The following is a 12,593-nucleotide window of genomic DNA, read 5'->3' as shown; positions in this document are numbered from 1 at the left end:
ATTATTTTATTAATTATTAGATGTAAGTTAAATAAAAAACTTAAAACAATTTTAAGAATTTTTAGACTTTGCTACTGTAAAAAGATTTTTTCTCATTTGTATATACAAATATAAAAGTATGAAGGGAATAAAAAACCCTACCTTTATCATTAAAGACAAAATTAAATAAGCTAATTCTCACGGTTTTAAAACATTTTCGCAAGATATAGCAATGAATTTTGGGGATTGGTGAAGTTGAACTCGTTTATGGTATTTCAGCTAGTATCTTCATATAGGTATAATTGTAAGACTAACCGTCATGTTAGAGTTGGCGGTTAGGTAAAATTCTCTTTGAAGTTGTGGCTTCAGTGTTTAAATCCCTCACATTATAAGAACAGTTTACGGAGTCACAACTGTGAACCACAGTTATATTTTTTTTGTAAAGCTTAAGGTTGTGGATTTGAACTTCACCTAATGCGAAATAAAAAAAGGAAACTTAAAAAAAAATAAATATAATTCAATATTTTATCTAAAAGAATTTTAGTGGAAAATAAAGAGATTACATTTATTATTTTGAGTTTGTCATTTTACTACAAAAGCAAAAAGGATTGCAACTTATGTAACAATTATTTTTTATCAATAGTGATTGATAGGTTTATTTAAGCTATAACTACCTTAATCTGCTTAAATTTATAAAATCAAATCCGTGCATGCTTAATTATTAATATGTTGATCACAAACTAATAAATAATTTACTGGCAAAATCTTGTAAGTATCATATATTATATCCAGAGTTAACTACTAAGCATACCATATTTAGCAACACTTAGCCAACAGTTTATGCAAAAGTGTTGTTGAAACTTGCAATAATGTTTTCTTGGGTATCGTTAATAAGGGTGAATGTTCGATTTCCTTGTTATGATAAGTTCGTTTACAATTTAACTATATTTTGTAACTCTTTTTTGTATGTCAAATTTCTTTCAACCATATCTTTTAATCTCCCGAATTCCATTACCCTAAACTTAAATTTTGTAATGTGATATCTCCAAGTCCCTCATTACTTTTAATTTGGATCCTTCACTACCTTCAAGAACCATGGTGCGGGGAACTTTATAAATTTGTTAGTTGGTGCCAAATTGGAGAGTCGCAAACTTGATGGCCATCAATTATTGTAGATATGATCTATGCTAAAATTTACACCAATTTATCATTGAGGTTGATATTACATTAGATTCTATGCGTGTTAGATTGTAAGCAATTTAATCATCTTGCTAATTTATATATATTAAAAGGAAAGATAAATTGGATGGATGGAAGACATTAAGGAGCATCTATAGTTGAATATTCAAGAATTTTAAGATATCAATTAACAACCTTTACTAGATATGCTAAAATGTTGTTAAAGCCTTTAGTGATACGGTCTTTAGAGAACATTTATGTCAAACTGTTATTAATGCAAATAGAAATATATTTGTTTAATAAATTAGAAATTGTTTAACGTGTTATTAAAGGTTCCATCTCTTGCGTCACCATCCTATCTTAAAGTCCTCGTTACCCCCTCTCTCTGAATCATAACACTGGGATAATTGTGTAACTCTCTCTTTTCTTCTTTGGTAGTTTATGAGTTTATATCTAAGAAAGATGAAAACTACTGTAGTTGATTTGTCTTTTCACAGTGAGTATGAGTGAGTAAGTGCATTGAACATGAGATAAAGGGATTAAGAAGCATGACATTGGATGTTGAGTTATAACAACATGACTCTTAAAAGAGGAATAAAAAAAAGTGGTGAGAGTTTTAGGACATCAACCACCGTGACCGGCGTGACTCCGAAAAGAAAAGAAAGAAGAGAGGTGGTGGAAAATTTGGGATTACCCACCACAATGAACAATATAAATATAGAAAATCTAAGAGAAGAATGTAATGACTTTATTTTAATTATTTAATAAAAAAACTAATATTTTTTACTTGTTAGTTGACGTGAAAGATTTAAATGTATTATTGATTGACATACATAGGATTAACAGTCAATTCAATGAGTAAATGTGTAACATGTATAACCTTTACTTTTTGAGAGACTAAACTGATAATTTAGTCTTAAAAGAAATTATATAAAGTATGAAATCTACACATGAGATATTGCTAAAATAGTTTAGAACATATTTTGATTTTCTATTAGATTATATTTTGATCTAACACTCCTATTTATTTGAGCATATGCTATAAATTTTTTTTGTTAAACTAAACTTCACTATACTCATTTTTTTTCACAGGGCGTAATTAATATTTTTATTTATATACATTAAAATATAGCAAGAAATTATTATTAAAAACAAGTAAATAATGCAAGTAAAAAAATAAATATTAAGGATGCTATTATTATTTTCCCAATTAACCATTCTCAAAATCAAATTATTTCAAAATTAAATGTTTAAATTTTTTACCAAAAGAAAATTTGCATTCAAAACTGAGACGATGCTTATATGGAATTTTAAATTAATTATTTATACTCCCAATTAAGTAAAATTAATTATTTATACTCCCAATCAAATACTTAATGCAATTCATTAAATGCATATATAGAAATATGACGAATTGATTTAATTTAATAGAAAGTATATAATATAAATAATATTAAAATTATATTAAAAATTAGATAATACGAGAGGGATGACTAAAAATTTTTAAAGAAAAATTAATAGTCTACCAACTTTGAAAAAAGTCGCAAAAATGAAAAGATACAAATCTACCTCTATTAAAAATTCTAACTCTTAAAAATGAGATAGCATGTAAATTCATTTTTTTAATGCAATGTAACGTCACTATTTTTAGATAAAATATATTCTGTCTTTTCATTTATATGAAAAATGTAACTTAAAGTGATAGTATGTATATTTATTAAATTTTTTTATATTTTATTATGTATGATGGTCTATTATTCAATATAGAATAACAAATTTTAACAATAGTTATTTAAAATTCTGCTATTTACTTACAATACACAGAAAAATTTTAAAAGTTCATCTAATTAAAAATTAAAATATACTTACGGTCTTTTTCTTTATAATTTAGTCATATTTAATAATAAATAATTAAAATAGTTGGAATTTACGTTTAATGAAACTAACGAGACTCTCAATACAGGTAGGGGAGAGTGTAGGGATGAGTCATGTGAAGCAAACAATTTTCTAGGTCATAATCGCATTCCACCTTTCTTTCATGCATTCACTCAATTCAACCGTTTCACAGTCAAAACCAGGTCCACTGGGTTTTCACAGATTCCACCCCTCTTGTCCTGAAAATAATATTCAAAGCTCTCAAATTTTCATCTTAAACTAACAAACAATTCCAATTCCAAGAGAATAAAGAAAAAAAAAATGACAAAGAGAGGGAGAAAGAACACTAAGATATTCAATGATTACAAAGAGGAGCCACGGGATTCCTTGAATCGTCTTCCTAATGAGGTTTTGATAATCGTTCTCTCTATTCTTCCAATTGATGATGCTGTAAGAAGCAGCGTCCTTTCGAAGAGATGGAGGTCTTTGTGGAAGCATGTTTCGCACTTTGATCTTGATGTGGAGCATATGCTACAACCCCTTACAATGCTTAGCATTCCACCGCATGCTCTTTCAAATTTCATTGTGAATTTGAACGCCGGAAGAGGACTTCTAAAGTATAGTGGGGTGTTCTTATCAATCATTGGACGGCACCTTGGTAATTTGACCAGTTGTCGCATCCAACACTTTCCTGATATGGAATTGACAAGATGGTTAGAGTTTCTGTCTGAGAAAAAGAGAGGGTTAAAAGATTTGATTATTTCTTGCGAGCCAATTTTTGTGATTTTGAAACAAACTTTTCCATTACATGTTTTGCCTTTATTTTCCTCTCTTAGGTCACTTGAGTTGAGATGTTACTCTCTTGAAAGTCCACCAACATTTGAAGTTTGCAATGATTTGAAAACCTTGAAACTAAATGACATACATATGAGGGAAGGAGCTCTTAATGCAATTTTGAAAAGTTGCGCGTCTTTGGAAAATCTGACTATTTTAAACTCATTTGGTTTCAGAAAAATCGAGATTCAAAATCCAAATCTTAAATTTTTGGAGCTCAATCTTTTGCGTCTGCATCGTATAGAAATTTTTACCATGAGTCTTGAAGTTTTAACATTAATTTCTATTGCTTGTCTTGCAAAGAATCTGGCAATTGTGGCACCAAATCTTAAGGTGCTCCATTGTCACGACAATCGACAAAATCCAATATCAAATGTACTGAATACACAAGAGCTTTTGGAGCACCATAGTGGTTTTTGGGTAAGTTCTCTAGAATAATTAGCTATTTGTGTCACGGTGACATGTATATTTATATTGGTATATGTATTATGGGTTGTTTGATTTGATTAATGCTGTATCTTTGTTTTGAATCGTAATTTTAGCTATCACTTTATATCTTCATGTAGGATTTCACAAAGGGCAGCGTCTTCCAAAATCTTTCATCGTTATCAGTTGATCTGGATTTGAACAATGTAAGAGAGTGCCTTATACTTTCACACATTTTGAGATCAAGTGCTGACCTACAAACTCTCAAAATTTATATCCCAGTAAGTGACCATTTGTGTTTTGACTCTCCTAATTGATGCGAAAAGTATGCATTGACATCTTTTTATAATGAGAATCATTGTTATTCTTGATATATAATTTTATATAGGTTAACCCAATTGAGGAAGAACGCATAATTCCTAGGTCTTTTGCTGGTTCTTCACATTATTCTCATTTAAGCTTTTGGGGAGGAAGGGCAAGTTGCAATAGTGTTCGTCACAAATTAAAGTTTGTATACATAGAGGGATTCTCTGGCATGGAATTAGAAGTAGATTTTATCAAGCACTTTATCACAAGATCCACCAACATGAAAATAATTACCATTGTCTACAATATCTCAAGGGAAGATGTGTTTTATGAGTTGCTATCATTGCCATGTGCTTCATCTAACCTCACTATCAAGTTGAAGGCCGCAGAAGAAATCCTTTAATTGAGTTTTACTGAATTAAGAGTATGGATGTTTAATTTGAATAGTTGTCTATCTTATACCTCAAGTCGAATTTGAACTTTGATGTATTCAATAATAATAATAATAAAAAAAAACATATTGTGTGTTCTATTTTCTTTTCCTTTTTGGTTTGAACTTCAACAATTAATGAATGGATTTTTCGTCTTTTCGTAACTTTCATAATTAGTTATTGTAATCTTTATACCATTTTCCCTCTTGCTTCACTTCCTTAGTATCATGTATAGAGTTAATATGTATACAATTTGCTTCTTAAAATTAACATTTTGTGTTGCTTTTATCCATGAAAACTTTTGTCTATACAGATTGGCATTTCAAGGGATGAATTGTTTATAAACTGAAAACTCGATAGTGTAAACCTCCTAGCACAGGAGACAATTTTAGGAACTGAAGTAACATGAGTTGGCACTTTCGGAGACTAAATTGTATATTAATTCTTCTGTTCATGCATGCCTTTATTGTTTACTCATTAACGTTGTATCACAACTGAATTCATTATTATTAAATGATTAGGGATTTGAGGTTTGCTCAATTTTTTTTTTCATAATATAAATAATTCGTTACTATTTTCTTTCTACCTTTCTTTTTCCTCTCCCTCAATCCATATTCCTAACTATGAAAACTTTTTTCTCTTAACCCATTATTCTCAGCCATGAAAGTTTCTCCTCCTTAACCTCAACCCATCACTTCAACTATGAAATTTTTTCTCCTCAACCTCAACACATCATAACATCCACTAAACTTGTCTCTATCCTTTTCCATGACTTTTCTCTTAATAAGAAAAAAAAACTGTTTGTTGTCTTAAAAACTCAACCTCTCTTATCTAAAGTTTTATTTTTAAACCTTTTTGCCCTTTTTAATAAAAAAATTAAATTTTTAAATTCAAAAATTTTATTTTTTTCTCTTTTTTGATAGTAAGTGATCTAAGTAATATCAAATAATAATAATTTTTTATTTATTCGAGTTGTATTTTTATTTGTAAACTTTATTTCATTTTAACATTAATAATAAATTTTCTCTATAATATTTTGTGTTATTTTATTATTTATGTCTTAATTATATGTTAGTTATTTATTTTCTAGAATTATTATCTTTTATTTATTGTATAATTGTAGAATGTTGATATGATTTAATTTTTTTATTTCATGAATAGTAAATTATTATTTTTATATAAAAATAAATAAATAATAATATAATTGTATCAATCAATTTATAATATTAACATATAGTTTCTCTATCAATTATAAATTGATAAAGTCTAAGTGTACCTATATTACTTTGATTTTGCATAATATTAATTTATCATATCTTATCTCTAATTAATTAGATAATTATTTTAATGATCAATCAAAATGGGTCCTTTTTCTAATTACTAACTTACTAATCAATCAACTAATTTTAATTTAAGTTATTTTATTAATAGAATAATTTATAATGCTAATTTTAATCTTTTTATTAAATAGATATTTTCTTTAATCAATTCAAATATATTTATTCCTTTCATTAAATAGAATTAATTTCATATTTTAAATTTTCTTAAGTCATTTTTTTTAATTTTGATAAATTAAATAACTAAATACTTAATTACTTAACTTTTTTTTTTCATTTTATTCTACAATTTTTATAACATCGTGTAATTTACATTGTCTTCAATTATCAAATAAATTATAAAAAATTTATTTATATCTTATACTATATTAAATTCTCTTTCAACATAAATTATAATTCAAATATTTTATTTACAAATAAAAATATTTTTAACAATTTAAAATATAGTTGTGTGATCTCCCCTTACTTTATTGTAAGATGCAAAATAATCTTGTTTTCTAAATATTATAATCTTATCAAAATAATTTTAATCTCAAAATGAATTTTCTTTTACTAAACTGAATTTTAATCAATCCGCTTTATAATTATATGATAGAATTACGTAACTTTGAGTTCTTAGTTGCATTTAGGCATATGTAAGAGCAGGTAAATAGACTTGTCAAGTCAAAATAAATTTTAGAATAATTTTTTTTAAATATCAATTAACATTTCAATAAATAATTTTTCTTCTTTTAAAATAAAAATAAAAATAATTATTTTTAGGAGTTAAATAAATATTATTCAAAATTAAAATAAATTTACACAAATTTATTTAAATGGACGTTATAAAGGGTTAATACTTTTTCTATGTATAAATGACTCTAAATTTATTTTTAATTTCAAAAATCATATTATTTTAAATATTTTTTCAAAATTTTCTTAAAATTTTAATAGCGACTCCTTTAATTTTTTAAAAAATATTTTCTCTTTTTAAAAAATAATTTTTTTAACACATTTTTGTCGTCCGGTGCAACAATTAACATGAAACATCAGTAAGCAAATTAAAATTGTGGGGTACTACTAGTAAGATCGGTATAAATTGGTTTCTTATATATTTATTTGCTGAAATGGTGTGCGAATGTTACTATAAATTTCTTACTAGTGACCTCTTGAATTATTGAATAATTAATGCATCTTTGTCCCTGTAAGTGTGTGTCTCATGATGTTTTTTCCTTTTCAGATGAAAATAATTTAAACACTTCTCTTGTAAGGCTTGTTCAAGTTCTACTATTAGTAGTTTTTGGTTTTTCGGATGAAAATAATTTAAACACTTCTCATGCATTCACGATCAACCTTACGTTTGAGTATTGTTATAAACCAGAACTAGCAGTAGTGCATTGACTTTCAGTGACCTATTTTGAGGGATCTATAATTTTGGGAAAACCACTGTGTGTGTTAATATGATATTTAATATTTAGAAAAATGATAATTTTTTATTTGCTTAATAGTTTTATAGTCAATAGTCTTGTTTTGTTACTGCACGAATTTTAATTTCAATGGAGTTACCTCATCTTTGAATGCGAAAATACAAAATTAAAAGTTGAAAGTTGATTTGATTTATTTGGTACCAGGAGTCATGTGGCATGATGAACATTCTTCTGTGAAAAATTAAAAGTAAAATTTGAAAGAAAACCACTAGCATTGGATTAGCTTAGGACATTTACAAAATTCCTATGTTAATACATAAGTTCAAGCCTCTTATATCAATTGTTTTAACTTCATTACAAATTTATTTCGATAGCTTAATTAATTTAGCAAGTCCACTTCAAATAATCATATGGATGATGTTTTACATACCAAAATAACGTCAAATAATTTATTTCGTCCTGATTTATATATGTGATTTTATTTATTTTCAGTCGTCCTTTTTGAGTTAATATCATTTTTTTCGTTAATATTGCTTTAAGAGAGACACGTTATTTATATTAATGTGATACTAATTTTAATTTATTATTTAATTAATTATCACTTATATTTTACTGATTTATCAGCAACCATGTGTCAAACTCTAATTATTTATAGAACTAAATGAACCAATACTATATTTAAAAAATTGCAATTGCCCACGCAAGGACAAAACTGTATGATGTGAAAAAAAAAAATATCACTCAGATAATTAGTTTTTAAATATAAATTATTTTTAAAATTATATTATTAAAATTAAAAAGCTTGATAATTTCTATAATCTTACTAGGATTGCCTTTTTTGTTTTGTTTCAGGAAACAAATATTGTTTCATTTTTCTTCCCTCAACATGAGATTGGACATTAAGAACTCCCCTAACAACCTAGATACATTATCATACAAGTCCTCGTTAGAATAACCTAATGGGTACACAATCATTTGATCTTTCTAATCCGAGAAAGAAGTCCCAAAAAGAACTTCCTTGCTAGTGTTGATGAAGAAAAAGCGAAAGAACATGTAAGCTTTTGCTTCAAAATCTCGATGTTTGCATCAAAAGGCAAAACATCGAATTAATTTTCACCTGTTTGGATCCTAGCTGAATTGTTATAACTTATAGTTGTTACTCAAGAAATTGCATCTATAAGGGAGTTCTCATTTTATTTTAAATTTACATTGAAAATAATAACTATTAATGGAAAGAAAATTTATTAAAAAAAACCTTTGTAATTACATATTATTAATATGAGTCAACCAACTAAATAATACAAAAGTTTATTTAAAATTTTCTTATAAAGAATATTTACAGTTGTGTTCAAAACACACTTTTTCTTATTGCATATTAGAATATTAATTTATTTTTTTTAACTCTAGAGATATTCTCACATATAATTATAAAAAAATTAATAATAATAATGTTAGAAAATTCTTGCCGTAATTGGTCTAAAAAATTAATATTATTGATGAATTGATTTCATTATATTAAAATTAGGAAATTCTTATTATGTACTAGGAAATAGTGTTCTAGGTTAACTACTTAACTTCAAGTTAACAATAATCATAATACCTATGTCAGAATAACAACAATAGTAATAATAAAAGTGTGGCTAGTGTAACGCTAATTTCTCATGTTCTATTACATTCCAAAGTTAATTATAACATAAAGTTTACCTTCACGAAGCACGTCTTTAAATTTATTTAGGAATAATTTCTTTATAGATACTTGGATTCAACCTCTCTATAAGGTTGTTAAGAAAAATAAATTAGTTCAAAATATTATGATTATCTCTTGCAAAATAATGATTAATTTAATAGTAATATAACTCACATAGACATCGAATAAAACCATTTAAATAAAAATAATATCATGTTAATTACCATATCTAGTCATACTCTACTTGCGAATGACTCATACCTTAATTTTTCATGTTGATTTTAGTGAAGAAATGTCATAAATCTTGTCCAAATTGGAAGCCATCTTTTCACGAAAATTAACTTTCAATCATTAAAACCTCAAGAGAGGAATCTAACCAATTGTTAGTGTTTTAGAAAAAAAAAATTATGTATTTAAATAAAATATATGAAGTACGAATGAACATATGTATTTTGAAATAAGATGATAGAAACACTATTGAGTGTTGGATATTATGATTCCATAATAGCTTGTAAGCTAATTAGTACAAATAAAGAAATAGAAACAAAATAGGAGAAAGGAAAAGCAAAAAACTTTATGAAAATAGTTGGACAAACTTATTAAATTCATTGAAAAGCTATGGTGAAGGTTTGCAGTAATTACCACCAAGTGCAAACACTATTCCGCATGAATGCTGGTCCTTTAATAGCAAACTGTGCAAACTAGATTCTTAGCTAGGAATGATTATAGCAAAATATATTAATATAGTCATCAAAGGAATTATAGGGTATACTATAATAATTAGTAAATATTATTATTCTTGTTTAATGTATTCTATTTTTATTTTATTTTATTCTAATTATCACTACCAAAAAACCTGTATATATAGACAGATTTACAGATGAATTTTTAAACCATTACAGATGGTTTTTGAAATTACAGACGGATTTACAAATGGACACAAATCATCTGTAATATCCTCGTCGGTAAAGAATTACAGATGAAAAAAATTCCTCTATAACTTACAAAAGGATTACAGACGGAAAAATCCGTCTGTAAATTACATACGGGAAATTCTGTCTATAATTTATAGACAGATTTTTTCGTCTGTAATCCGTCTGTGATATATTTTACTAGTATTAGTATTTTTTGTTTATATAGATAGTTATTTGTACCTGTTCCTGATTATCACAATTTATAAACATAATAAAAACTATAAATTAGGCATCTAAACATTCAAAAATGATTTATAAAATATAAAATTTAAATGTCATTACAAAAGAAGACAAAAATATCCAAATAAATAAGTTAAAAATAAAATACATGTGTTCATCATGAATAATCTGTATGATCATCATCCGAAGGAGTATCATCATCAGTAGACGAGGAGTCGGGAGATGAATGATGCATGGAGTTAAAAACCGGTGGTGCTGGAGCATGAGGGGGAGGAGGAAGAGGTGTGGAGCTGCTTGCTCTCATGAGCTCAAAATAAGCATGCATCTGCTGCATCTGCATATTCTGTTGCTTCATCTGCTGCTGGACCTCCCTTTGCATTCTGGATGCCACCTTCTTCTCTATCTTTTTCTCCATTTTCTTTACCCACTTCTTCTTCCATACACTTTCCTTGGTCTTCCACATCTCCTCATTCTGCTTCTGGAGTTCTTCATTGAGGGCATGAACCTGAGTGCGGACCATATCCTCCACTTCTTCAGGTGCAAGAGAAGTGGCATCTCCGGTGACAGATGGAGGGGACATGGAGTCTGCAAAGTGGCCCCCCATGCCATAAATGCGACCTTTATAATGGTCACCCACTGTTTGTGACCACATAGCATCCTCATCAACTGACTCTGGATCCTGAGAAGATGCCTCCTCAAGCCTTTGAACATAGTCATCCTTCAGTTCAAATAATTAGATATTAGTCTGGAGAAATATTTAATAAATCACTAATAATAACATATAGTGTCAATAAGAATGACTTTCATATATGGCCTGTGATCGTGTATCAACCCACATGTTTTTGTCTCCCCTGCGAGTGTGTGTCTCCTTGAACAACTCTCTAGCCGTAGGTGGCCTCTTCAATGACTTCTTCTGTAATTCAAAATAAATCACAATCTCAAATATGAAATTATAGATAGAGTAAAATAAATTTTAAAATCACATACCAAGTTCGCTTTAGTGTCAGCCAAAGTCGTAAACCCACTAGTATGCAGTGATCCCCCTATTAGATGCCTTGTTTGTCTTGTTCTTTACGGAGAGATTTTTAAACTCATCCGTACTCCAATACTACTGCAAGTCATGAAGAAAGTGAGGTGCTATCCAATCAGTAGTAGAAGGGTCCTGACGAGCCTCACTGTACATCTGTCTTAGTCGCTTTGCAGTGCAACTCTTCTAGGCCTTGAAAATAATCTTTTCGTCCTAGGAGAGAATGGAGAAGTTGTTCTATATAAACACAATTTCATTAGAAGAGGTACAAACAGTAATATGTAATTACACTTAGTTAAAATTAATACACTATTATTACCTTCCAATCTTTGAACCATTCTATCTTTGTATCCTTCGGTACCTTTGCAAAACTTGTGTAAAGCACATCATACATCTTCTTAATGGTATCTGTGACCTGGTGGAGACCTTTCTTTGTTGGCATCCAACTGATAACACAATAAAATAAAATAATTATTATAACATTCACATAAAATACGCAATGTTCAACATATTTTGGAGGAAACTTACCAAGTAGACCCATCCCATCTCAAAGTTTGTAACGATCTCGATGATGTCTGTGTTTGTGATGACTGCTGCCCACTTATTGCTGGGACAACAGTGAATCCCTCTCTTGTGCCCTGTGTAGTAGGTGACTATGTGGCCTGTGTAGTAGGCGGTGTAGAGTGTGAAACTCGCTGTACTAGAGGAGGAGGAGCAATATACCCAAGATTAGGCACCATGATAAATTGCTCCTGCCCCCTAACCTGGGAGGTCTGCACTATAGCTGGTGTGGAGGTCGAAGTGGGAATGGTGGGTGAAGAAGTGTTACCACGATTAGAACGTTGAGCAACACCCTTCTTACCTTTACCTGCCATATCTGAATCAAATACAATATATGTTTAGAGACAAAAACCATAATCGGTATAAAATATGATTAATATTGGTGATAACT

The 12,593-nt window shown here is 28.4% G+C and overlaps 1 protein-coding gene across 1 annotated transcript; it reads left to right on the top strand.

Moving 5' to 3' along the window:
* The first annotated feature begins 3,354 nt into the window (after window positions 1-3,354).
* Window positions 3,355-5,002, top strand: LOC113855531 (F-box protein At1g80960-like). Its single transcript, XM_027487172.1, has 3 exons — window positions 3,355-4,287; window positions 4,434-4,574; window positions 4,682-5,002. Exons 1-3 carry the CDS (start codon window positions 3,355-3,357, stop codon window positions 5,000-5,002), a joined length of 1,395 nt encoding a protein of 464 aa, XP_027342973.1.
* The last annotated feature ends 7,591 nt before the right edge of the window (window positions 5,003-12,593 follow it).

The sequence above is a fragment of the Abrus precatorius genome, unplaced genomic scaffold (assembly GCF_003935025.1).
Source record: "Abrus precatorius isolate BTA unplaced genomic scaffold, Abrus_2018 Scaffold11, whole genome shotgun sequence".
Classification (NCBI taxonomy): domain Eukaryota; kingdom Viridiplantae; phylum Streptophyta; class Magnoliopsida; order Fabales; family Fabaceae; genus Abrus; species Abrus precatorius.
This window is presented reverse-complemented; position numbering and strand designations above follow the sequence as displayed.

Bases quoted from the DNA above. Each gene is read 5' to 3' on its own strand.
- LOC113855531 (XM_027487172.1), top strand. From the start codon at position 3,355: ATGACAAAGAGAGGGAGAAAGAACACTAAGATATTCAATGATTACAAA. The intron at 4,288-4,433 runs GTAAGTTCTCTA...ATCTTCATGTAG, and splicing joins AGCACCATAGTGGTTTTTGG to GATTTCACAAAGGGCAGCGT. The intron at 4,575-4,681 runs GTAAGTGACCAT...AATTTTATATAG, and splicing joins CTCTCAAAATTTATATCCCA to GTTAACCCAATTGAGGAAGA.